At 42.1% G+C, this 26,502-nt stretch overlaps 3 protein-coding genes across 4 annotated transcripts; 2 read left to right on the top strand and 1 right to left on the bottom strand.

The window, feature by feature from the left end:
• The first annotated feature begins 3,227 nt into the window (after positions 1–3,227).
• LOC139413294 (TAR DNA-binding protein 43-like) lies at positions 3,228–10,390 on the top strand. Of its 2 annotated transcripts, XR_011634788.1 has the most exons (6): positions 3,228–4,008; positions 4,213–4,376; positions 7,145–7,285; positions 7,860–8,030; positions 8,125–9,178; positions 9,837–10,390. XR_011634788.1 is itself a non-coding variant. In XM_071160499.1 (5 exons), exons 1-5 carry the CDS (start codon positions 3,768–3,770, stop codon positions 8,623–8,625), a joined length of 1,218 nt encoding a protein of 405 aa, XP_071016600.1. In that variant the 5' UTR covers positions 3,228–3,767; the 3' UTR covers positions 8,626–9,769. The 2 variants fall into 2 exon arrangements, 1 of the variants encoding a protein (XP_071016600.1); XM_071160499.1 differs by lacking the exon at positions 9,837–10,390 and having other exon boundaries at positions 8,125–9,769.
• An 11,740-nt stretch (positions 10,391–22,130) lies between these two features.
• LOC139413292 (retinoid-binding protein 7-like) lies at positions 22,131–24,105 on the bottom strand. Its single transcript, XM_071160498.1, has 4 exons — positions 23,870–24,105; positions 22,918–23,096; positions 22,574–22,675; positions 22,131–22,474 (listed from the first exon to the last, which is right to left on the bottom strand). Exons 1-4 carry the CDS (start codon positions 23,940–23,942, stop codon positions 22,421–22,423), a joined length of 408 nt encoding a protein of 135 aa, XP_071016599.1. The 5' UTR covers positions 23,943–24,105; the 3' UTR covers positions 22,131–22,420.
• Positions 24,106–24,169: 64 nt separating this feature from the next.
• On the top strand, positions 24,170–26,460 carry LOC139413291 (uncharacterized). Its single transcript, XM_071160496.1, has 6 exons — positions 24,170–24,607; positions 25,005–25,067; positions 25,195–25,274; positions 25,677–25,807; positions 25,938–26,004; positions 26,116–26,460. Exons 1-6 carry the CDS (start codon positions 24,525–24,527, stop codon positions 26,193–26,195), a joined length of 504 nt encoding a protein of 167 aa, XP_071016597.1. The 5' UTR covers positions 24,170–24,524; the 3' UTR covers positions 26,196–26,460.
• Positions 26,461–26,502: the final 42 nt, after the last annotated feature.

Below are 26,502 nucleotides of genomic sequence, written 5' to 3'. Positions count from 1 at the left end.
GAAGAAAGCCATTTCTTAAAGATATCCATAAAAAGTGTCATTTAAAGTTTGCCACAAGCCACCTGGGAGACACACCAAACATGTGGAAGAAGGTGCTCTGGTCAGATGAAACCAAAATTGAACTTTTTGGCAACAATGCAAAACGTTATGTTTGGCGTAAAAGCAACACAGCTGAACACACCATCCCCACTGTCAAACATGGTGGTGGCAGCATCATGGTTTGGGCCTGCTTTTCTTCAGCAGGGACAGGGAAGATGGTTAAAATTGATGGGAAGATGGATGGAGCCAAATACAGGACCATTCTGGAAGAAAACCTGATGGAGTCTGCAAAAGACCTGAGACTGGGACGGAGATTTGTCTTCCAACAAGACAATGATCCAAAACATAAAGCAAAATCTACAATGGAATGGTTCAAAAATAAACATATCCAGGTGTTAGAATGGCCAAGTCAAAGTCCAGACCTGAATCCAATCGAGAATCTGTGGAAAGAACTGAAAACTGCTGTTCACAAATGCTCTCCATCCAACCTCACTGAGCTCGAGCTGTTTTGCAAGGAGGAATGGGAAAAAATTTCAGTCTCTCGATGTGCAAAACTGATAGAGACATACCCCAAGCGACTTACAGCTGTAATCGCAGCAAAAGGTGGCGCTACAAAGTATTAACTTAAGGGGGCTGAATAATTTTGCACGCCCAATTTTTCAGTTTTTGATTTGTTAAAAAAGTTTGAAATATCCAATAAATGTCGTTCCACTTCATGATTGTGTCCCACTTGTTGTTGATTCTTCACAAAAAAATACAGTTTTATATCTTTATGTTTGAAACCTGAAATGTGGCAAAAGGTCGCAAAGTTCAAGGGGGCCGAATACTTTCGCAAGGCACTGTATAAGGGTATACCGTCCTCCCTCGTCTAACCTTCGTGCACTTGAGGAGTTAACAGGTTTGTCTTTTATTAAATCAGAAGTTATTATCCTGGGTGACCTAAATTATGTTTGGGAAATGCAAGTTTCAGACAATCTAAAAGACGTGTAATGATCTACTTCCATCACGCCAGTATCCCTGCCCATTGTAAATATGGTAATGGGACTGACCCTGTATACAGTGCATTTGGAAAGTATTCAGACCGCTTGACTTTTTCCACATTTTCTTACATTACAGCCTTAGTCTAAAATGGATGAAATTGTTTTTCCCGCCTCATCAGTTTACACACAATACCCCATAATGACAAAGCTAAAAAGGTTTTTACAAAACCCTGAAATATCACATTTACATAAGTATTCAGACCCTTCACTCAGTACTTTGTTGAAGCACCTTTGGCAGCGATTATAGCATTGAGTCTTCTTGGGTATGAAGCTACAAGCTTGGCACACCTGTATTTGGGGAGTTTCTCCCATTCTGCTCTGCAGATCCTCTCAAGCTTTGTCAGGTTGAATGGGGAGCGTTGATGTACAGATATCTTCAGGTCTCTCCAGAGATTTTTGATCAGGTTCAAGTCCGGGCTCTGGCTGGGCCACTCAAGGACATTCAATGACTTGTCCCGAAGCCACACCTGCATTGTCTTGGCTGTGTGCTTAGGGTCATTGTCCTGTTGGAAGGTGAACCTTCACCCCAGTCTTAGGTCCTGAATGCTCTGGAGCAGGTTTTCATCAAGGATCTCTCTGTACTTTGCTCCCTTCATCTTTGCCTCGATTCTGACTAGTCTCCCAGTCCCTGCCACTGAAAAACATCCCCAAAGCATGATGCTGCCACCATCATGTTTCACCGTAGGGATGGTGTCAGGTTTACTACAGACGTGATGCTTGGCATTCAGACCAGAGTTCAATCTTGGTTTCATCAGACCAGAGAATCTTGTTTCTCATGGTCTGAGAGTCTTTAGGTGCCTTTTGCCAAATTCCAAGCGGGCTGTCATGTGCCTTTTACTGAGGAGAGGCTTCCGTCTGGCCACTCTACCATAAAGGCCTGATTGGTGGAGTGCTGTAGAGATGGTTGTCCTTCTGGAAGATTCTCTCATCTCCACAGAGGAATTCTAGAGCTCTGTAACAGTGACCATCGAGTTCTTGGTCACCTAGCTGACCAAGATCCTTCTCCCCCGATTGCTTAGTTTGGCCGGGCAGCCTTGGTGGTTCCAAACTTCTTCTATTTAAGAATGATGGAGGCCACGGTGTTCTTCGGGACCTTCAATGCTGCAGAAATGTTTTGGTACCCTTCCCCAGATGTGTGCCTCAACACAATCCGGTCTTGGAGCTCTAGGACAATTCTTTCGACCTCATGGCTTGGTTTTTGCTCTGACATGCACCGTCAACTCTGGGACCTTATATAGACAGGTGTGTGTGTGTGTATTAGGATGTCCCTTGGGGGTATCCGTACCTATGTAGGACATGCGAGGGTTAGGTTAATAAACAGGCTGGAGCTAGAACCTCATTGTCGCGCGTCCTTATTTTAGATCATACTACAGTGTGCCTTTCCAAATCATGTCCAATACATTTAATTTACCACAGGTGGACTCCAATGAAGTTGTAGAAACATCTCAAGGATGATCAATGGAAACAGGTGCACCTTAGCTGAATTTTGCATCTCACAGAAAAGGATCTAAATACTTATTGTTTACAAGGCCCTACTTCATAAACTTCCTATCTAACTTTGCTGTTGAAATATAGACGCCTGAGTTCCTATCGTTTTTAATGCACCATATTACTGGAAAAAAAAATCTAAATGTAATATTGATGTTCTTGTGATGTTCGAGCAATTTAAACTATTGATTGGGGACTTATTGGTGAGGAATGTTTTTCTGGTTGATTTGTGATGTTATATTTGTGCTTCGCATGACTGTGTTTTTTTAAGGAAGAAATTAATACGTTTTTGGTTAACAACACGGAGAGATGAGCAGCAACCAGGAGTTCATGTCTGGCATGAAAGGAGGCGTTCAAGTTGACGCCTAGTTGTTCCCGGGTCCCAGTTGTCACATGAACTCATAATTAAGTTTGAAAAACTGGGTTTATCAAATCTTTACATAGGGGGGACGCCACAGTAGTTATCGACTATGCATCTCCGTGGTTATCACTTACACAAGTCAATTTTTTTTACACAAATACGTTTATCAAGATCATAGTGAAAAATTTGTAACATTTGCCTGGAAATAATTATTTATCCGTTTCGGTTATTTCCTAGCTGCACAACACCCCACCCCCCTCCTTTTTACCATGATATGATCCGAGATAATGACGCACTTCCTCCATGATAATGCCATTTTGATCGGAAAGAATAGCGTGTTTATTTTCGTCGCAGGTGTGTTTGAGGTTGAATATTTGCTCTAAACGCGCAGTATTACGTGTATGCTACTTTAGAAAATATTAGTTAAGACTTAACGTTAATTATACGATTGCTCGATTTCAAATTACTTGGACGAAATTTCAACTTTTAGGACCAACACGGCACGAAACGCCGTTAGCTCACTAAAAGCTCCATTGCTAAAGCTAGGTCGTCCGGTGTAGATGACAGAGCAAGCTAACAAAGGAACACGGAGTGGGACCGAGGCAGGTTCGTTTGCTTGAAAATCTCACGAGATCTAGTTAGTCGTTTAAATACAATTTCATTTAAGCAACGTCCAACTTCTAAACTGATTTTTATTTTTTATAAACCGCGGTGTATTTTCGGAACTATTTTTTGGTATTAATCAACTAGTCGTCGGGCATATCGAAGTGGGTAGAGAGCTAATTTTACATAGCCAGTGCAGTATTTTTGACTGAGAAAAGGCGTAATTGTAGGTACAAATGGCAGAGTTGTACATTCGTGTGGCCGAAGAAGAGAATGAGGAGCCCATGGAGATCCCTTCTGAAGACGATGGCTCTGTGTTGCTTTCTACCGTGGCAGCTCAGTTTCCTGGGGCCTGCGGCCTACGATTCAGGAGTCCTGTTTCACAGTGTATGAGAGGGGTCCGTTTGGTGGAAGGGATTCTTCATGCGCCTGAGAACGGCTGGGGCAATCTGGTCTATGTCGTCAATTATCCCAAAGGTATGTTGACTAAACTATGACATGTTTATTTTAATTAGCCACCAACTAGTGGACGTATGTAATATTTACATACTCAATTAATTATTAAAGATTGAAAGGTTCCCTAGCTATACTCATTCCACATGATGCATATCTAACTAGGCAAATGTCAGTCTCAAGGGCTACATCAAGGAATGAATGACGATCCCTACCACACTATTTCAGACAATAAAAGGAAAATGGACGAGATCGATGCCGCCTCTGCTGTGAAGATGAAGAGAGGTGACATGAAGACATCTGATCTGATTGTACTGGGGTTGCCATGGAAGACAACTGAACAGGACCTGAAAGATTACTTCAGCACCTTTGGGGAAGTCATCATGGTGCAGGTACAGTTGCAAATTTGAGATGTTGTTCTTTGCAGATGTTTCTTTTAGGTACCTTCACTATTTTTGTTCTCCCAGCTGTAAATTGGAACTGGCACTGTTTTAACCATTTTGTAAAAATAAAACAAATGCATAATCATATCGGTCTAAAATTTCAAATTCAGTTTATGCTTCAAAACCAACTTTTTTAAGAGGTTTAAATTTTTTTTTTTAAAGTTTTCACTATATGTAATGGAATGTTGAGTAAGGTTTTGTTGGCAGAATTAACTTCCTGATGCACCCATCCCGATAGCGGGATAATTTGTCTACATCCGCTGAATTGCAGAGCGCCAAATTCAATTACTAAAAATATTTAATTGTCATGAAATCACAAGTGCAATATAGCAAAACACAGCTTAGCTTGTTGTTAATCCACCTGGCGTGTCAGATTTCAAAAACTTTTTGACGAAAGCATGCCAAGCGTTTATGTAAGGACATCTTTCTCAGTAGACAAAACATTAAACAGCTAGCAGCCAAGTAGATTTGTCACGAAAGTCAGAAAAGCAATAAAATTAATCGTTTACCTTTGATCTTCGGATGTTTGCACTCACGAGACTCCCAGTTACACAAATGTTTCTGTTGTTCCATAAAGATTATTTTTATATCCGAAATACCTCCATATGGTTGGCGCGTTATGTTCAGAAATCAACAGGCTCGAGCGGTCACAACCAGGCAGACGAAAATTCCAAATAGTATCCGTAAAGTTCGTAGAAACATGTCAAACGTTTTTTTTATAATCAATCCTCGGGTTGTTTTTACAATATATAAGAGATAATATTTCAACCGGGACTGTAGCTTCTTCAATAGGAGAGAGAGAGAAAATGTCTGCTCCAAGCTGTTGCGCATGCAAAATGCTGCTGACACCCAGCCATACAATGACGCGATGTGATCTTTCTCGCTCATTTTTTCAAAATAAAAGCCTGAAACTGTCTAAAGACAGTATGGTGAGGTCATTTTCCTATGGTGTGCCATGGGGAAGCCATAGGAAAATGAATCTGGTTGATATCCCTTTTCCATTGTAAAAATTGCATTGTTTAGGAGTGCAAGGGCGAATTGAGTTATTGCACATGCGCACTTCACAGAGAAGGTTCTCGCTAACAGAAATATGCAGACACATGCTAGAACACGCCATTAGGATCTTGCTAGCTCATGCTTGGCTCTGCCTCCCTACTTGCTTGTTCTGCCCACTGACACATTTGTTTCCATTGGAAATGATAGACTGTGGTCTCTTGGGTTAGTTGTAAAAATCTTTGCTTGTACTGTTACCTAGATAGCTGCTGGAGGTTATTGCCTGGAAGTGTCAGCTTTGGTGGCTACAGAGATTGGGATTGAAGTGTCACTTGGTTGGCTAAGAAATGTGACTCACTCATTAGTTTAAGATGGCTACTCATTTACTCAAACTTGAACAACTGTTAGCATATCTCCTAGTTGTCAATCAAAATGTATTTGACGTGGATGAAATGACCACTGAGCAGGCAGGCAAGCTGTAAATCCATCCACCTGTTAAAACATGGGTTATTATGGGACTGGGGGCTGGCTGAGCAGGGTAGCCTACTCCTCTGTATTCACGGTGCAACTTTGACAGAAAAAGTTGGGTTTTATCTACCATTCCCTGTGCTAGATTTTGGCTCATCTGGCTCTGGCTAACATCGCTCTGTTGTGCAGCGGCAACTGAGGGAGCGATCATGCATGTTTTTTAGTATTTTATTACTATTTTTTCACCCCTTTTTTCTCCCCAATTTCATGGTATCCAATTGGTTGTAGTTAATCTTCTCACATCGCTGCAACTCCCGTACGGACTCGGGAGAGGCAAAGGTTGAGAGCCATGCGTCCTCTGAAACACAACCCAACCAAGCCGCACTGCTTCTTGACACAATGCCCATCCAACGCAGAAGCCAGCCGCTCCAATGTGTCGGAGGAAACACCGTACACCTGGCGACAGTGTCAGCGTGCACTGTGCCCGGCCCGCCACAGGAGTTGCTAGTGCGCGATGAGTCAAGGATATCCCTGCCGGCCAAACCCTCCCTAACCCGGACGACACTGGGACAATTGTGAGCCGCCCCATGGGCCTCCCGGTCGCGGCCGGCTGCGACAGAGCCTGGACTCAAACCCAGAATGTCTAGTGGCACAGCTAGCACTGCGATGCAGTGCCTTAGACCACTGCGCCACTCGGGAGGCCAGCTGTTGGTTTTTTGATTAATGTGAAGTTCTCAGAAGTAAGACTGCCTTGGTATTATATATTTGCAGAAAACCATTCAGGTTTCTTGTGAATTTTGCTACTGCTTTCTAACCAAAGTCAAGTTCTTCTGCTGCATGTAAACAGTCCAGTAGTGCAACATCAACGTGAATGGCATAGGACTGTTTGGATAGCCTATTTTCATAATAGGCCTACTCTAGCTGTGATTGGTTATGGCGCACTGGTCTGCGTAGAGTCGACCTGGACAACACTGACACATTTTTTAAATTCACTGACGTGTCTATTAATTGCCCAAACGCACGGCCGCTTTCCCATTCATTTCACTCTAGAATTTTCACAAATACCTGACTGTCATTTCCAAACCAGATATGTGCTCTGCTTGTTGCAAAATGATAAATGTGCCACTCTTTCCGAGGGTGTATGTGATAAGAAAGGAAAAAAAAGATTTTGATGGTACTAAATCTTGTCAGTTCCTTTTTAGTGTGCAATTCCTTGGTATGTCTGTGGTGCCTTCACTACATGTTCCTCTTCACAGGTGAAACGAGATGTGAAGACTGGAAACTCAAAGGGGTTTGGCTTTGTGAGGTTTACTGAGTATGAGACTCAAGACAAAGTGATCTCACAACGCCACATGATTGATGGAAGATGGTGTGACTGCAAACTCCCCAACTCCAAGGTAGGCGTTTCTGTATGGTGTGTAACGTGGATTATTAACGGCAAGAGCACTTGTTTCAGATGTGAATTCAGGTGAAAGCTATGATCCCTTATTGATGTCACTTATTCAATCCACTTCAAATCAGTGTAGTTGAAGGGGGGGAGACAGGTTAAATAATCATTTTTAAGCCTTGAGACAATTGAGACATAAATTGTGTGTGTCATTCAGAGGGTGAATGAGAGAGGCAAAAGATATGTGCCTTTGAACAGGGGTATGATGGTAGGTGCCAGGCGCACCGGTTCGTGTCAAGAACTGCAACACCGCTGGGTATTTCTCACTCTCAACAGTTTCCCATGTGTGTCAAGAATGGTCCACCACCCAAAGGACATCCAGCCATCTTGACACAACTGTGGGAAGCATTGGAGTCAACATGGGCCAGCATCCCTGTGGAATGCTTTCGACACCTTGGAGATTCCATACCCTGACGAATTGAGGCTGTTTTGGGGGGAGGGGTGCAACTCAATAATAGGAAGGTGTTCCTAATGTTTGCTATATTGTTAATGTGTGAACCTTTACATTTTATTTTGTGAAACAGCAAGGTCCAGATGAGCCCATGAGAAGCAGAAAAGTGTTTGTAGGCCGTTGCACTGAAGACTTGTCTGCTGATGAACTGCGACAGTTCTTCATGCAGTATGGTGAGGTCACTGACGTCTTCATCCCCAAGCCCTTCCGTGCCTTTGCCTTCGTCAGCTTTGCCGATGACCAGGTAGGTGCCACCGCAAATTCAAAGACCTTGTTCTATTTGCCTTCTGCTGAATTGCCCCTTTAATGTCAGACTGACCCGTATGTCTTCTCTCCAGGTTGCCAGTTCCCTATGTGGAGAGGACCTGATTATTAAGGGGGTCAGCGTGCACATCTCAAATGCTGAGCCAAAACACGGCAGTAGGCAGATGACGGAGCGAGCAGGGCGGTTTGGGAACGGGTTTGGGGCTCAGGGCTTTGGTAGTAACCGCACAGGGTTAGGGACCAGCGCCAGTAGTAATATGGCTAATTTTGGCAACTTTAGTCTGAACCCTGCCATGATGGCTGCTGCTCAGGCTGCCCTACAGAGCAGTTGGGGAATGATGGGTATGTTGGCTAGTCAGCAAGGGCAAACTGCCACCTCAGGCACCACCTCCACTGGGCAGACTAACTCCACCAGGGATCAGAGCCAGGCCTACAGCACAGGCAACAGTAACTACGGCACCAACTCAGCCAGTCTAGGTTGGGGTACCGGTTCTAACGCAACAGCCAGTGGTAGTGGGTTTAGCTCAGGATTTGGCTCCAGTATGGAGTCCAAGTCTTCCGGGTGGGGTATGTGAAATAGTTTGATGGTAAGTATTGTGAGGTCTTTTTCCTAATTTATTTCTGGTGTTATGCGTATCTGATACTTAAGCGCTTTTGTGAAGGCTGTTTTGTACATTTGGAGATCAAGATTTTAATTTAGAAAGTGTTTGAAATGAATTATTGTTTACCAGAGTCGTGCTACTTTTGAAGTCAAATGTATTTGTTCTTAAGTTTGTTATATCCTGACTTATTTTCAACTGGATTCTTTGATGCATGCATTGTGAGTTGTGATGTTTCTGAATGCATGAGAAATCACTGGTTCACTATCCATCTGTATATTTGACAACAATCTTGCATTGGAAAGAATCTGGTTGAAACTTAAATGTTTTAAGTGCAACTTTATTTTCAGTCTCTAGTTAAATGGAAAAGCCTTCACTACAATCTCTTCTGCAGTTCACCTCTCTTCCATTTTCCCGGGAAGAAGCTCCTCTTTGGCAGCATTCTTTGGGTGATGTCAATATCACTCTCTTCCATCTATAAATGCTTTGCCATCAAAGAACGGCTTCACTCCGCATGTTCTAAGAGACGGTGGGTGTTTAATTTTTATCCACTTTTTAATGGAAAGAACTGCGCAACTGACATTAAGAACTCGTGAGTGCGATTGAGGATGGCTTGTGGCGAAGAGTGAATCGATGAGTGAGCGAACAGAGAGAGAAAAAGAAAGCGTGAAACGGACTGGTTGTGCGATGAAAGAGCCCAATTTGACTGCTGTTGTGAGTGTGAATGGAATCTGCAGATGCTACAAGCCCCCCCCCCCCCAAATGGACTTTCATTTACTAGTACTTCAAGATCTCTTTGCAATTTGTCACACCCTCCTGTAGCATATTGATCAAGTGCAGAAGTGGTACCCAAATGTAGTGTGGAATGTTGTGCTGAATATTTGTCTTGTATTATATAACCTACATGACCTGAGTGGTGTGTGTGTGTGGTTTCTTTCCTTGTTATTGATGCTCTCTATGTGTGAACTTTGATGTGGATGACACCTGCTGAGGACACTGGGGACGTGAGTGATGGTGTGAGAACGTGGTGTGGTTGTCAAATGTTTCCCAGTGTGTGATTCTCTGGTGTGTTTTAGATATGTCAAATGGAGGTCTCTAATAAAATGTTTGAATAGTTATATTTATTTGAATGCTAGTTACTTTTGTGTCATTTGAATTGTCAAATCTAACTTAATTCACATATCTAGGGACCTTGGACACTGCTGACCGAGGTTTGCATCTGAACCCAGACCGGAGTCAGTGTCCTGAAGGATGAAGACAGAAGTCCTCACAGGCTTGAAATGGGGCCTCTTAAATTTATGCCAACTTAAAAGGAGTCAGAATTGGGTAGTAAGTTTGGATACATTTATGATCTATTCTGTCAGACATTACCAAAGTTTTTCTTTTTTTCAATGGGCTTCATTTTAAATTAACGCGAATGCATTATTTGGGCAGAGGAGTAATTTATGTCTAATGTATTCTTTGGGACATAAGACAAATAATGAACAGGTTATGTTATTTCAGATTTGCACACTGGGAAATAGTGTCCTGTCCATAAAGAATGTTATGGCATGTGTCGAAATGAAGCTAAATGGAAACACCAGTTGTCCTTTTAATAATCATTTTTTATTGAACAGATTTTTTTTAGTATAACCTGTTGGGGAGATGAAGTTGGAACCGTGCTCTAAACATTTCAGCCAATGAATATATTCTCACTGTACCACTTGTTGGATGATAATTAATAAATATTTTCTACAAGTTGGTTGAGCCAGTTGATGCCCTTTAATGTGCAATATTAGTACAAGCACAGCCGTTACCTAGTAGTGTCTGCATAATTGAACCTATTCACTTAGTACTAGGGTAGCCTCTTAGCTCTAGCATGTTGTTCCTTCCTACTCAATAGCCATGTTCTTCCCTGCACTCTTATTTGTCTGCTCCTGGTTCGTGCTGACAAACTCTTCCCTCTTCCTTTTGTGTGAAGTTACAAGAAAGGGGAATACATTGTCAGACGACGACAGTATCGTTGCCAGGTCGTTGCACTCATCTGATTTATGAAATCTCATGGTATTGCGTTAAGTTTGCTTCTAGCTGTGTAATGCTGTTGAATGAACTGTTTATTCTGTTTACAACTGACCCTGCAGAGCAGTTGATGCCAAATAGTTTCCTACCTACTTCTGAAAAGCCAGAATATAACTACACTGCATAAACGAGAGCCAGGAAATCAAGTCCTTCATCTGTAGCTGGAGGATTGGCCGTCTGCATAAACACCAGATTTTAAAACATCACTGCAAACTGTATGAAGACCTTTTACCTTGCAAAGGCCTTTGCAAAAATATCTTAAAAGATAAAGAATACTGTCAATCATCCTGAAACATACAAGCATACTTTGTGTGTGCGTGTCTCCGTGTATAGTGGATTCCTCTCCCTGTCGCTCCCTCGTCTGCATTGCTCTGAAAACGCAGGGTGGGGGATCCCAGCAGCGCTTCTCTTCCTTTTCTCTACATGTTCCTTCACTTTGTTTTCATTAATGATACTAACTTCTGAGAGGACATGATAGTCGATGTATGTTCATCTGACCATCTGTGTTGGAGTAATGAACTACATGTAATTCAAATAGTAATTACCCTACATTTTGAAGTAGCGTGGTGGTAGTTTAACTAAATTCAGATCTTGGCAGTGTTTCAGTAGTTCTGCCATGTAGGGGTGTAGCTAACTACTGGAACTACACAATACTTTTTTGAGAAATAAAATATGGGTGACTAGGCAAGAATTTACTTTCAGATCTGCCTAATTCTCATTTTTTGTGTGTTTTATAGACTCAATTCCACATTCTGTCAACATTGACTCTAGAGTTATGTTCTTTGTAGACCTATGACATTTCAGATTTATATATGATACAGTTTCACAAAGTTATTTTGTGGCCGGTGACACTGATTCTAGCTTCCCCAACACTGCTGACTATTCATCTGTGGTCATTCAGGAAAATAATTTAGGAAAGGGAGCCATTGAAGCCAGTGACTGTTAGGATTTCTTTCACAATGTGAAAAGAATTCATTCATACAACAGAATAGTAGGCTGATACACAGCCAATGCAGTAGATGGCGGCATGCACCTATAACATTTGTTTGTGGACCGCCATCATACCAAAGAAGAAGAATAAGCACTTGTTAGGACAAAGCATTTTGAGTATCCCTTGCTGACTTGTGCCTATGCTTGTTTGCGTCACAGAGCCCAATAAATACACAAATCCAGTTGTTAGATGCTACCCCACCCCTCCAAATCAAAACCAAACATGCATTCCATGTTGTGTTCTTACTTTGCGCACACACCTGTCTGTGACACCTGTTTTTCTGAGCTAATCAGCCTCGCAGAAGCCAAGCAACAAGTGGAATGGCGCATGTGTGCGCAAACAGTGACATCCACGTTTGGCTTTCGAAGACCTAATCAGAACCGTTAACCGATTACGGATAACTTCCAATGCGGGACACATGCTGCTTAAACTGGGACAGTCATTTGCCAAGTACTTAGCTCGAAAGCATTAATGTTATGCTCTAAGACGGAATGTTACTGTTAAAATAACTGTACTTACTGTTATTAACTGTATACAGTACCCCTAGACCCAATACAATTCACGTACCGTCCCAGCAGATCCACAGACAACGCAATTGCCACTGCACTGCACACTGCCCTATCCCACCTGGAGAAGATAAATACTGTACCTATGTAAGAATGCTGTTCATCGACTACAGCTCAGCCTTCAACACCATAGTGCCCCCCCAAGCACATCACAATGCCCTGGGTCTGAACCCTTCCCTGTGTAACTGGGTCCTGGTTTTCCTGACTGGCCTACCCTAAGTGGTGAAGGTAGGCAACAACACCTTTGCCACGCTGATCCTCAACACGGGGGCTCCACATGGGTACGTGCTCACCCCCCTCCTGTACTCCCTGTTCACCTATGACTGCGTGGCCATGTACAGGGCCTTGCGAAAGTATTCGGCCCCCTTGAACTTTGCGACCTTTTGCCACATTTCAGGCTTCAAACATAAAGATATAAAACTGTATTTTTTTGTGAAGAATCAACAAGTGGGACACAATCATGAAGTGGAACGACATTTATTGGATATTTCAAACTTTTTTAACAAATCAAAAACTGAAAAATTGGGCGTGCAAAATTATTCAGCCCCTTTACTTTCAGTGCAGCAAACTCTCTCCAGAAGTTCAGTGAGGATCTCTGAATGATCCAATGTTGACCTAAATGACTAATGATGATAAATACAATCCACCTGTGTGTAATCAAGTCTCCGTATAAATGCACCTGCACTTTGATAGTCTCAGAGGTCCGTTAAAAGCGCAGAGAGCATCATGAAGAACAAGGAACACACCAGGCAGGTCCGAGATACTGTTGTGAAGAAGTTTAAAGCCGGATTTGGATACAAAAAGATTTCCCAAGCTTTAAACATCCCAAGGAGCACTGTGCAAACGATAATATTGAAATGGAAGGAGTATCAGACCACTGCAAATCTACCAAGACCTGGCCGTCCCTCTAAACTTTCAGCTCATACAAGGAGAAGACTGATCAGAGATGCAGCCAAGAGGCCCATGATCACTCTGGATGAACTGCAGAGATCTACAGCTGAGGTGGGAGACTCTGTCCATAGGACAACAATCAGTCGTATATTGCACAAATCTGGCCTTTATGGAAGAGTGGCAAGAAGAAAGCCATTTCTTAAAGATATCCATAAAAAGTGTTGTTTAAAGTTTGCCACAAGCCACCTGGAAGACACACCAAACATGAAGAAGGTGCTCTGGTCAGATGAAACCAAAATTGAACTTTTTGGCAACAATGCAAAACGTTATGTTTGGCGTAAAAGCAACACAGCTGAACACACCATCCCCACTGTCAAACATGGTGGTGGCAGCATCATGGTTTGGGCCTGCTTTTCTTCAGCAGGGACAGGGAAGATGGTTAAAATTGATGGGAAGATGGATGGAGCCAAATACAGGACCATTCTGGAAGAAAACCTGATGGAGTCTTCAAATGACCTGAGACTGGGACGGAGATTTGTCTTCCAACAAGACAATGATCCAAAACATAAAGCAAAATCTACAGTGAAATGGTTCAAAAATAAACATATCCAGGTGTTAGAATGGCCAAGACAAAGTCCAGACCTGAATCCAATCGAGAATCTGTGGAAAGAACTGAAAACTGCTGTTCACAAATGCTCTCCATCCAACCTCACTGAGCTCGAGCTGTTTTGCAAGGAGGAATGGGAAAGAATTTCAGTCTCTCGATGTGCAAAACTGATAGAGACATACCCCAAGCGACTTACAGCTGTAATCGCAGCAAAAGGTGGCGCTACAAAGTATTAACTTAAGGGGGCTGAATAATTTTGCACGCCCAATTTTTCAGTTTTTGATTTGTTAAAAAAGTTTGAAATATCCAATAAATGTCGTTCCACTTCATGATTGTGTCCCACTTGTTGTTGATTCTTCACAAAAAAATACAGTTTTATATCTTTATGTTTGAAGCCTGAAATGTGGAAAAAGGTCACAACGTTCAAGGGGGCCGAATACTTGCGCAAGGCACTGTATGTCTCCAACTCAATCATCTATTTTTCTGATGACACGACAGTGGTAAGTCTGATTACCAACAATGGCAAGACAGCCTACAGCGAGGAGGTTAGAGCCCTGGTTGAGTTGCGCCAGGAAAATAACTGCAGAGAGGGCATGCCACTGTCCATATCGACAGGCTGCAGGGGAGTGTCAAAAGCTTCAAGTTTCTCGGCATGCACATCACTGACATCAGAGACAGTGTGGTGAAGAAGGCGCAACACCGCCTGGTACGGAAATTGCACCGTTCACAACCGCAGTGCTCTCCAGAGGTGGTGTGGTCAGCCCAACACATCATAGGGGCCACACTGCCTGCCCTCCAGGACATCTACAGCGCCCGGTGTCACAGGAAGGTCAAGAAGATCATCAAGGACCTCAGCCACCAGAGCCACAGCCTGGTCACCCCACTAGCATGTAGAAGATAGTGCAGGTGCGTCAAAGCTGGGACCGAGAAACTGACAAACAGCTTCTATCTCCAGGTCATCAGACTGTTAAATAGTCACCAGAAGCCGGCCTCCGCCCAGTACCCTGCCCTAAACCTTAGTCACTGTTACTAGCCGGCTACCACCCGGTACTCTACCCTGCACTGTAGAGACTGCTTTGCCCTATGTACATAGAGTCATTGAACACTGGTCACTTTAATAATGTTTACATACTCTTTTAACCACTTTATATGAGCAGTGCCTTCAGAAAGTATTCACACCCTTTGACTTTTTCCACATTTTGTTGTGTTGCAGCCTGCATGTAGAATGGATTCAATTTAAATTGTTTGTCACACAATACCACATAATGTCAAAGTGGAAATAGGTTTTTCTACATTTTTACAAATGAATTACATTTTTAAAAATGAAGTAAGTTCCCTCAGTCGAGCAGTGAATTTCAAACACAGATTCAACCACAAAGATCATGGAGGTTGTCCAATGCCCTGCAAAGAAGGGCACCTAGTGGTAGATGGGTAAAAAAAAAAAGAAGCAGAATATCCCTTTGAGCATGATAAAGTTATTAATTACACTTTGGATGGGGTATCAATATACCCAGTAACTACAAAGATACAGGCATCCTTCCTAACTCAGTTGCCGGAGAGGAACGAAACCGCTCAGGAATTTCACCATGAGGCCAATGGTGACTTTAAAACAGTTACCGTGTTTAATGGCTGTGATGAGAGAAAACTGAGGATGGATCAACAACGTTATATTTATGCCACAATACTATCCTAAATCACAGAGTGAAAAGACTGTACAGAATATAAATATTCCAAAACAACCATCCTTTTTGCAATAGGGCACTAAAGTAAAACTGCACAAAATGTGGCAAAGAAAAATTCACTTTAAGTCCTGAATACAAAGCGTTACGTTTGGGGCAAATACAACACAACACATCACTGAGTACCACTCTTCATATTTTCAAGCATGGTAGTGGCCGCATCATGTTATGGGTATGCTTGTCATCGGCAAGGACTAGGGATTTTTTTAGGATAAAAATAAATGGAATAGAGCTAAGCACAGGCAAAATCCCAGAGGAAACCCTGGTTCAGTCTGCTTTCCAACAGACACTGGGAGACAAATTCATGTTTCAGCAGGACAATAACCTAAAATACAAGGCCAAATATACACTGGAGTTGCTTACCAATATGACATTGAATGTTCCTGAGTTACAGTTACAGCCTAGTTACATTTCTGACTTAAGTTGGCTTGAAAATCTATGGCAAGACTTGAAAATGTCTGTCTAGCAATGATCAACAACCAGCTTGACAGACCTTGAAGAATTACAAAATAACAATGTGTAAATATTGTACAATCCAGGTGTGCAAAGTTCTTAGAGACTTACCCAGAAAGACTCACAGCTGTAATCGCTGCCAAAGACGATTCCGACATTTATTGACTCAGGGGGTTGAATATTTATGTAATCAAGGTATATTAGTGTTTTATTTAACATTTTCAATAAATTATTAAATTGTTTTGACAACACTATTTGTACATGATAAAGTTGATATTTTCCAGTGATGAAGACATGGATGGATGTCTCATGGTAGGGTGCGGTTAGCCCTTGATCATGACTTTCAGTTCCATTACATTTCACAAAAACTGTTAATACACACCTTTATAAGGTTAGGGGGTCCCACACTGACATATTTCCATGTTACAGCGCTTGTTTATGGAAAACAGAAGGAAGACAGAGTGGACTACCTGTGCTAAATTGCTATCTGCATCTCTGAACACCGGAGACAGACACAAACGTGTTGTCACTGATAAATACTATCGGCTGCAAATGTGTTACACAGGATGCTTGTTTTGGAATATTTGTATTCTGTACAGGCTTCCTTCATTTCACTCTGTCATTTGGGGTTAGTATTGTGGAGTAACTACAGTGTTAATCTGTCCTCAGTTTTCTCCTATCACAGCTATTAAACTCTGTAACGATTTTAAAGTCACCATTTGCCTCATGGTGAACTCCCTGAGCGGTTTCCTTCCTCTCCAGCAACTAAGTTAGGAAGGACGCCTGTATCTTTGTAGTAATGATACATCATCCAAAGTGTAATTAATAACTTCACCATGTTCAAAGGGATATTCAATGTCTGCTTTTTTTATTTTTACCCATCTACCAATAGGTGCCCTTCTTTGCAAGGCATTGGAAAATGTCCCTGGTCTTTGTGGTTGAACCTGTGTTTGAAATTCACTGCTTGACCGAGGGACCTTAAACATAATTGTATGTGTGGGGCCCAGAGATAAGGTAGTCATTCAAAAATCACGTTAAACACAATTGTTGCACACAGAGTGAGTCCATGCAACTTATTATGTGACTTGTTTGGCAAATGTTTACCCATTAACTTATTTAGGCTTGCCATAATAAAGGGTTTGAATATTTATTGACTCCAAACATAATTCCACTTTGACATTATGGGGTATTGTGTGTAGGCCAGTGACACAAAGTCTCAATTTAATCCATTTTAAATTCAGGCTGATATATATATATATATATTACCGTTCAAAAGTTTGGGGTCACTTAGAAATGTCCTTGTTTATGAAAGCATTTTTTGTCCATTAAAATAACATTCAATTGATCAGAAATACAAAACACCAGTCTCAACGTCAACAGTGAAGAGGTGACTCCGGGATGCTGGCCTTCTAGGCAAAGTTGCAAAGAAAACTGGCCAATAAAAAGAAAAGATTAAGATGGGCAAAAGAACACAGACACTGGACAGAGGAACTCTGCCTAGAAGGCCAGCATCCCGGAGTCGCCTCTTCACTGTTGACGTTGAGACTGGTGTTTTGCGGGTACTATTTTGTGTAGCTGCCAGTTGAGGACTTGTGAGGCATCTGTTTCTCAAACTAGACACTCTAATGTATTTGTCCTCTTGCTCAGTTGTGCACCGGGGCCTCACACTCCTCTTTCTATTCTGGTTAGAGCCAGTTTGAGTTGTTCTGTGAAGGTAGTACACAGCGTTGTACAAGATCTTCAGTTTCTTGGCAATTTCTCACATGGAATAGCCTTAATTTCTCAGAACGAAAATAGACTGACGAGTTTCAGAAGAAAGTTATTTGTTTCTGACCATTTTGAGCCTGTAATCGAACCCACAAATGCTGATGCTCCAGATACTTAACTAGTCTAAGAAGGCCAGTTGTATTGCTTCTTTAAGCAGCACAACAGTTTCCAGCTGTGCTAACATAATTGCAAAAGGGTTTTCAAATGATCAACTAGCCTTTTAAAATGATAATCTTGGATTAGTTAACACAACCTTCCATTGGAACACAGGAGTGATGGTTGCTCATAATGGGCCTCTGTACCCCTATGGAGATATTCCATTAAACATCTGACGTTTCCATTTACAATAGTCATTTACAACATTAACAATGTCCTCACTGTATTTTTGATAAATTTGATGTTACTTTAATGGACAAAAAATGAGCTTTTCTTTCTAAAACAAGGACATTTCTAAGTGACCCCAAACTTTTGAACGGTGGTGTACATATATATATCAGTGTTTATCAATGCAAATAGCTAATGACAAATGTTGCGCCAGGAGTTCTTCTTCTTCTTCCTCTTCTTTGGGATTGGTTTGGTGGATCGCATCCAACTTTTAAGGTGCATACACAGTCAAGGCATACCTACATTAAATTCTCTTCATTAGTCCTGTTCCTCTAAGAAAGTGAAATAAAGCCCTAGACACCACTTCCCTCCCCTTTCCTCCCCCCACTACACCACCCCAACCCCAACCCCAACCCCGTCCAGCCTCTAACCCTTCCACACAATCACTCCCTATCCACGTCATGCAGTTCACAAAATATCAACACATGCTCCACCGTTTCCTCCACTAAACACTCATCACACAGACCTGTTTCATGCCTCCCTATAATCCACAACGTGGCATTCAAACCTGTGAACCCAAACTGTAGTCTACTCCACACAACTTCCTCACCCCTACATCCCATACCCCCCACCTCTTCCTTTACTGTGCATGTGATAAAATTGCCTCCCCTTCTACTAGCATCCTACTTTCTTTGCCAAAGATCGAGCCCTTTTGCCCGGATCAAGGACTTGACTTCCCTGCGGCTCAGCGGGACCTGAATATCTACCCCCTCTCTCCTCACAGCACTGTTAGCCACCACATCTGCCTTCTCATTACCCTCCACACCCACATGGGAGGGAAGCTTACCACCACTCCCATCAACTCCACAAACACGTCTCCCCTATCCGACCTGCCCGTCTTCACACTACTCAACACTGCAGCCCAATCAGAACAGATCAACACTCAGTGGTTTAACCTCCTCCTCCCATCTTCAATCTAAAATAATGGCCCTAAACATAATCAGTTAACAGTTTACATACTCTAACATTGAAATCTGGGATATATACCCCTGCCCCCACTCATCCACTGACTGGATCCTTTGAGCCATCTGTATATATCCTTAAAAACGATTACCTATATATCTATATATCTCTCCACACAGTCTCACGTCCTCACCCCATTCTCTCCTGCCCTCAATCATGTCCACATCTACACTTGGTTTTGGAAACAGCCATGGAGGAACATTCTCCAAAGCAATTGCCTGCCCTGTTTCTCTCTCACCCAGTCCATATTCTACCACCTTCTTTCCGATTGTACACCCACACGCCCTCTGCTTACCAACTCCTCACTCCCAGCATTCCCCAGTTGCCATGACTGCAGGGTGTCCTTTTGAACTCCCTTTTAACCTCGCCCAGTACGCTAATGCAAGTTTGTCCTGCCTTATCCTCAGTGGCAGTTCCCCACTGAGTTCCCCATCCACCTGCAATGCTACAACAGGTGTCGTCCTGAATGCACCCACACACAATCTCAGGGCCCTTGACTGTATCCCATCCAGGCGCTGGAGTACAGTTCTGGATGCCGATCCATATACAAAGCACACATAATCCAAAGATGACCTGATCAATGCCTGGTACATATACAAGTGTGTTTTTCTATCCACCCCCAATCATATCCTGTCACTGCCCTCATGAGGTTCAGCAGCTTTCTACCCTTCATTTCAATATGCTTAACACGCCTCTTACACTTAAGTCTCTCATCAAACCACATACCTAAATACTTAAACTCAGACACCCTACCTATATCCTGACTGTATATACACTGCTCAAAAAAATAAAGGGAACACTTAAACAACACAATGTAACTCCAAGTCAATCACACTTCTGTGAAATCAAACTGTCCACTTAGGAAGCAACACTGATTGACAATAAATTTCACATGCTGTTGTGCAAATGGAATAGACAACAGGTGGAAATGTTAGGCAATTAGCAAGAAACCCCCAATAAAGGGGCGGCAGCGTAGCCTAGTGGTTAGAGCGTTGGACTAGTAACCGGAAGGTTGCGAGTTCAAACCCCCGAGCTGACAAGGTACAAATCTGTCGTTCTGCCCCTGAACAGGCAGTTAACCCACTGTTCCTAGGCCGTCATTGAAAATAAGAATTTGTTCTTAACTGACTTGCCTAGTTAAATAAAGGTAAAATAAAATAAAAAAAGGAGTGGTTCTGCAGTTTGTGACCACAGACCACTTCTCAGTTCCTATGCTTCCTGGCTGATATTTTGGTCACTTTTGAATGCTTTCACTCTAGTGGTAGCATGAGACGGAGTCTACAACCCACACAAGTGGCTCAGGTAGTGCACCTCATCCAGGATGGCACATCAATGCGAGCTGTGGCAAGAAGGTTTGCTGTGTCTGTCAGCGTAGTGTCCAGAGCATGGAGGCGCTACCAGGAGACAGGCCAGTACATCAGGAGACGTGGAGGAGGCCGTAGGAGGCCAACAACCCAGCAGCAGGACCCCTACCTCCGCCTTTGTGCAAGGAGGAGCACTGCCAGAGCCCTGCAAAATGACCTCCAGCAGGCCACAAATGTGCATGTGTCTGCTCAAACGGTCAGAAACAGACTCCATGAGAATGGTATGAGGGCCCGACATCCACAGGTGGGGGTTGTGCTTACAGCCAGACGTGACAGTCTGGTGACGACATGGAGTACGTTCTGCTGCCTGCAACATCCTCCAGCATGACCGGTTTGACTGCCATTAGGTACCGAGATGAGCTCCTCAGACCCCTTGTGAGACCATATGCTGGTGCGGTTGACCCTGGGTTCCTCCTAATGCAAGACAATGCTAGACCTCATGTGGCTGGAGTGTGTCAGCAGATCCTGCAAGAGGAAAGCATTGATGCTATGGACTGGCCCGCCCGTTCCCCAGACCTGAATCCAATTGAGCACATCTGGGACATCATGTCTCGCTCCATCCACCAACGCCACGTTGCACCACAGACTGTCCAGGAGTTGGCGGATGATTTAGTCCAGGTCTGGGAGGAGATCCCTCAGGAGACCATCCTCCACCTCATGAGGAGCATGCCCAGGCGTTGTAGGGAGGTCATACAGGCACGTGGAGGCCACACACACTACTGAGCCTCATTTTGACTTGTTTTAAGGACATTACATCAAAGTTGGATCAGCCTGTAGTGTGGTTTTCCACTTGAATTTTGAGTGTGACTCCAAATCCAGACCTCCATGGGTTGATAAATTTGATTTCCATTGATAATTTTAGTGTGATTTTGTTGTCAGCACATTCAACCATGTAAAGAAAAAAGTATTTAATAAGAATATTTCAGTCATTCAGATCTAGGATGTGTTATTTTAGTGTTCCCTTTATTTTTTTGAGCAGTGTATTTGCAGCCTAACATCTTTAACCATCCTTCTAGAATACACCATAAAGCAGGACTTGGCCACAGGCATCCTAAACCCCTGTGTTAAAGGTAAATCTCCCACAGCTTCTCGCATCTTCCTCATCAAATATTTCACATTTCCACCTCTCTTTCCATCATCGGCATACAAGGCCAGACCCACTCCCTGTCCCTTAAATATGTCATCTATCATCAGGGTGAACAACACCGGACTAACCACACACCCTTGAGGAGTGCCATTGTTCACTTCAAACCCCATTGACAATTCTGACCCCACCCTCACCCGTATGACGTGATCGAACAGGAAGTCCATGATCCAGTTATACAGATGCCCCCCAATGTCCAATGCACTCAACTTGATCCATTGAAGTTCTTTCCTCCTTGTCCATTGTTGTTGACGTTTTCTGCTGACACTGTCATGTTAGCCAGCTAGCTAGCTAGAAACTTGAGTGGATAGCATACATAGCAGCTTCCACACCGGTTTACTCGAGGAATACACTTCTTCACCAGATTATATTTAAAACAGAAAACTACAGAACATGTACAATTGTTTCTAAAGTAATGGGCTTGTTAACATGGAACCATCTTTATGAGAAATCTAATTGCAGTAAACTTGAAAAGTTGGATGGTGTAATTCAATCAAACCAATGGGCCTACAGCACCACCTGCTGGGTTGGAGTATTACAACACGATACAATACATTTGAATTATGGTCCAGTGCTTTATTCATGGTAGTGGGTAAATCACATTTATTGTAGATAATCATGAACTATTAAGTCACTCAAAAATAACAATACAATACAAATCCTCAATGCACATCAAGCATATGATTACAATTGCTATTTCTATTAATGATGTTAATATGTTTTCTTCAGATTATTGGGCTACTCAAAGCACGTGTACCATGAGCATATCACATTAGTGATACATTTATGATTGAAGCATATTTAAAAAATATAAGGTTGCAGAAATATTATGGTGAAAGCATGGTCAAGCACTCTTTTTATAAATTTGCTTGCAGACTTTATCCTCACAGGTGAGTTCCTATAAGAGAGAGAAACAATGCAAAACAGTTATGCCTACTAATGCTTTGTCAATGTCACCAATGTAGTTAAAACGTAGATATGAGCACATGCAAAATACCAGATAGAGCTCATTTCCTTCTATCCAGTGCGTCCACCCTCTGTTCTTCTTCTCTCCCTTCTGAACGCACACTAGTTTATCATGGTCCCAGTTGACCACCGTCTGTTATAAAACAGAGCGTTTTATCAAAATGTGCAGTGTAGGCCATAACTTTCAAACACCTGGGAAGTAGCTGCAGCTGGCTTGAAATAGGCATATGGATAGCTCTGTTACATGTTGCTCTAATGAATCCCACAGTTCAATAAGCAATTAGGAGCAACATAAAAAAAAAATGGTTGTAATCATCATGATAATCATGACATCAATGATAAAATAGCATCGCCCTTCGGATTACACGTGTTTACCTGGACTTTTCTGTTATCCATGGCTTTGGTCACCTCCTCGAACTCTTCCCCAATCTTGAATGAGACTGTGTAGTTTTTGAAGGTAGTGAGTGTCTTGATGGTGAAAGAATCGCTGTCTTGTTCAATCACTTTCTGAGGCTTCAACATGTTTGCAATCTTGCGTGTTGCAAAATCAATGCCTGTAGGGAGATAAATTATGCATGTGTTACAAATACATCCAAAGAGACTGAACATTCCAATCTATTCTCAATAGGCTACTGGTGAGCTGTGGTATGAATCCTAACTCCAAAGACAAGTTTTTTTTTTTACAAATTTGAATTCTTCAGAATGTCTTTCGAAAGAAGGTGACATTCATATTGTATGAAGTTATCATTCATTAGCCCGGTTGCCATCTCTTTTCAGCTATTACGTTCCACTCCTTGGTACTTCTGTTAGGCCATCTCTTTTCAGCTATTACGTTCCACTCCTTGGCACGTCTGTTATTTGTCAAATGAGTGTCAAGGAGTGGAATGTTAGCTAAAAAGACTGCCAGGCTGGGAATTCATAGCTTCTGATGAAGATAGAAGGAATTGACATCTGAAGTAATTCTGACACAGGTTCCCTCCATGTGCCCCCCCATATATAAAAAAAAAGGAATCATAGAGATCCAGACAATACAAATCCCATACATTTTATTATCTACACCATTAAAATTTGTGTTTTGAATTATGGACAGAAAAGGGAAATGAAAATTATGAAATGTTATGGCTTTGAAAATGTATCTAATAAATTAATCAAAGAAAATATATTTCAGTGTAATGAAACTGCACACTGCCTAATGTCATTACGCATGAATGAATTACCAACAGCTAATGAATAATCAAGAAATAGGCCATATTAATGCAATCAAAGTCATTTGCCTAAAAACATGAGAAAATGTGTGCTTCAATAAACAAGTAAAGAGAGAACTTACCAAGAGCAACCATGTAACCTTCAAAGTGTTCATTACTAGTCATGTCCCATGTGCCACTGTAGTCGATAGGCATGGTGAATCCTCGTGTGGCACTGTAAAAACTTCAATTGAAAGCAGTTGTTAAATGAACCGATTTAAAGTCTCTGGGATGTGTTGTCCTATGGCGTGTTAATATAGGGCAGGGGTCATCTTTCATAGTTGGTAGCTATTTTTGGACAATAGAGTGGAGAGAGTAGCCCAGTGGAGGGCGGAACATGACTTTTTGCACAATTATATGACGAAATAACATTTGAGATAAGCGCTTGCAAATAGAATAGACTGTAACGCATGTACACACTCTTTGGTTGCTCTCTTTCCAACAATGTAAAGGGCCACTATAAATGAGAGTGATATGCAGTTTCATTCAAGGTCGTTAGAGCGCGCCCGCAATCAAAAACAACTATAACCCCAGTTTGTTTTATATTTTTTTACGGTAATGTTCGGTTGAGGAAATCTGATCCCTATAGGCAGGCCAGTGAAGGCCACGCATGGACACACCAGGGTATATGATGCAACGCGTGGCTGGGGGATTATTTTCACAGTAGTCAGAACTGGAAAGGATGTGTCATCAAAACCCATCAACTCTCACTTCTTTGCCAGAGTTTCTTCAAAATCGATGCTGACAATGCTACATTACGCCTTAGTATACATGGCATATCATACCAGCAGATGGCTTCCAAGGAATGAAATGTTAAAATTGTAAGTTTTGGAGATGTAACGGTCGAGTCACAGAGCCATAGAGATTGGGTCTGAGTCTAATTTCTACCGTGTGTCTATGATAATGATAACTAGTTAGCATTGTACTTTTGTTGTTGACTTTTTGTGTCAAACATGATCTGATGGTGATTTCTTTTTTTTCTTCTTTCTGTACTATTAAATGCACCATCCGAAGCTGTCAAGACTAGGCTTCACTCTATATCTGTTATCTACTTTTGTCTTTCATTTCTTTTGCCTGTATTCTGCAATTCAGCTTTTAGCTGAGAATGTGTACAAAACATCCTAACTGATAATAAACCCTTGATGTATGTTTTCTATTCGTGCCTTATTCTAAATGAGCATGAATCTAACTCCAGTGTTATAAACGTTTTATTTTCAGTCAAATTATTAATGCAGTCTTTGTGGCACTAGTTCTCATCCCTCAATTGTTTGTGCTAACCAGGTGGGTAAATGCAAACGATACAATATGTCAATATTTTTCTACTAAAAGCTTCACATTTGAATTCACTTTGACTGCATGTTACATGTGTACTATGTTAAGTTTCTGATTGAGAGTTTAAATCCCTCAGGCCCAAATCCTCTAGATACTGCCAGCAGCCTCTTCTGAACAATCTCACTGCCTTCATTATCATGTCCTTCATGGCAACAGGTAGGCTAGAGAACATCTACTCATAAGTATAGAGGATTGTACATCCTGTTTTGTAAACGTGTCTTGGCAACTATTTCTAATAGTTTTAATGGGGTGTGCACCTCACAATTGTTTGACTTTTGTGAAAGGCCATGTTTGATCCTGTTATTTTAGCCAAGATCATACGTTGATTTGATTATAATGAAAGACAGATGGCAGTAGAAATGCGCTTGATTCCTTCCCATCTTCCCCACAGCTTAATCTGATTTGGATATTGCGTCTCATTGCAACAATGTAAATGTATGTATGGAGTATGTATACATATTTTAGTTATTGGAAACCACTTATCACACATCTACAAATGGTAGGAGACACAGGTTCATTGGCACCGGTTTGACTGTTGAAACTCTGCCTCCTGACTAGGTTTTGCAGTAACATTCACACTGATAGACCCAGTGCCCCAAAGCTTCAGGGCAGCCTACCATGGGTTTGGACTTGCATCTTTTGTCCAGGGACTATGCACCATCGCCCTGACTCTGACTGCACAACAGTGTGTAAGTAGCATATGAGAATATCCCAATTGTTCAATACTAATAAAATGGTTGGCATTATGGTATGGTCAATAGGTTTTAATGCTCCAATGGAAATTATGCATAAAGCATTTGAATATTTCTCCATTCGCAGGCGAAAACAACTCCTGAGCTGTACTATTTGTCCCTTATTCTATCATTGGCTTGTATCCTGAGTACAGGTAGGCCTTCACCACAACATATCCTCTAATCTCTCTGATCCAGGCACATCATCTTTCCTGCAGTAGTAATAATGCACATATTACAGAACTGATGCTTATGTTTCTTCTCAGCCTTCTTCTTGGTGAAGGGAGGATTCTGGGTAAAAACCAATAGGCTACCCAGGCCTTGCCAGAGAGGGAACAATGGCTAACTAGTCCAACCAGTATACAGCTGCTCCAGGTTGCAATTAGATATGCGCCATAGACCCATCCATCTATAATTGATGCTGTTTCCAGGCTACCACCAGCAAGCGATACTGTTGCACAATATGGTGACTAGTGTAGTATGTAGTGAATTTACATGTCCCATTTCCTTAATTTGATACACTTGAAATCAATCGGTGTGCATATGTTTATTTGCATTCAATTACTCTGTTTTGATTGTCAAATGAACTATTAAAATGGCTACCACTATCATCAAGGGGCATATACATTTTTCAAGTACCCAACGTTTCTGCT

Source organism: Oncorhynchus clarkii, chromosome 7 (assembly GCF_045791955.1).
Source record: "Oncorhynchus clarkii lewisi isolate Uvic-CL-2024 chromosome 7, UVic_Ocla_1.0, whole genome shotgun sequence".
NCBI lineage: Eukaryota > Metazoa > Chordata > Actinopteri > Salmoniformes > Salmonidae > Oncorhynchus > Oncorhynchus clarkii.
This window is presented reverse-complemented; position numbering and strand designations above follow the sequence as displayed.

Coding starts and splice junctions, on each gene's coding strand:
- LOC139413291 (XM_071160496.1), top strand. CDS start 24,525: ATGCTGACAATGCTACATTACGCCTTAGTATACATGGCATATCATACC. Junction 25,808..25,937: donor CTCTGACTGCACAACAGTGT/GTAAGTAGCATA, acceptor CTCCATTCGCAG/GCGAAAACAACTCCTGAGCT. Junction 26,005..26,115: donor GGCTTGTATCCTGAGTACAG/GTAGGCCTTCAC, acceptor GTTTCTTCTCAG/CCTTCTTCTTGGTGAAGGGA.
- LOC139413294 (XM_071160499.1), top strand. CDS start 3,768: ATGGCAGAGTTGTACATTCGTGTGGCCGAAGAAGAGAATGAGGAGCCC. Junction 4,009..4,212: donor TGTCGTCAATTATCCCAAAG/GTATGTTGACTA, acceptor ACACTATTTCAG/ACAATAAAAGGAAAATGGAC. Junction 8,031..8,124: donor TCAGCTTTGCCGATGACCAG/GTAGGTGCCACC, acceptor TCTTCTCTCCAG/GTTGCCAGTTCCCTATGTGG.
- LOC139413292 (XM_071160498.1), bottom strand. CDS start 23,942: ATGCCTATCGACTACAGTGGCACATGGGACATGACTAGTAATGAACAC. Junction 23,097..23,869: donor AGGTTACATGGTTGCTCTTG/GTAAGTTCTCTC, acceptor ATCTCCCTACAG/GCATTGATTTTGCAACACGC. Junction 22,676..22,917: donor TGGATAACAGAAAAGTCCAG/GTAAACACGTGT, acceptor GTTTTATAACAG/ACGGTGGTCAACTGGGACCA.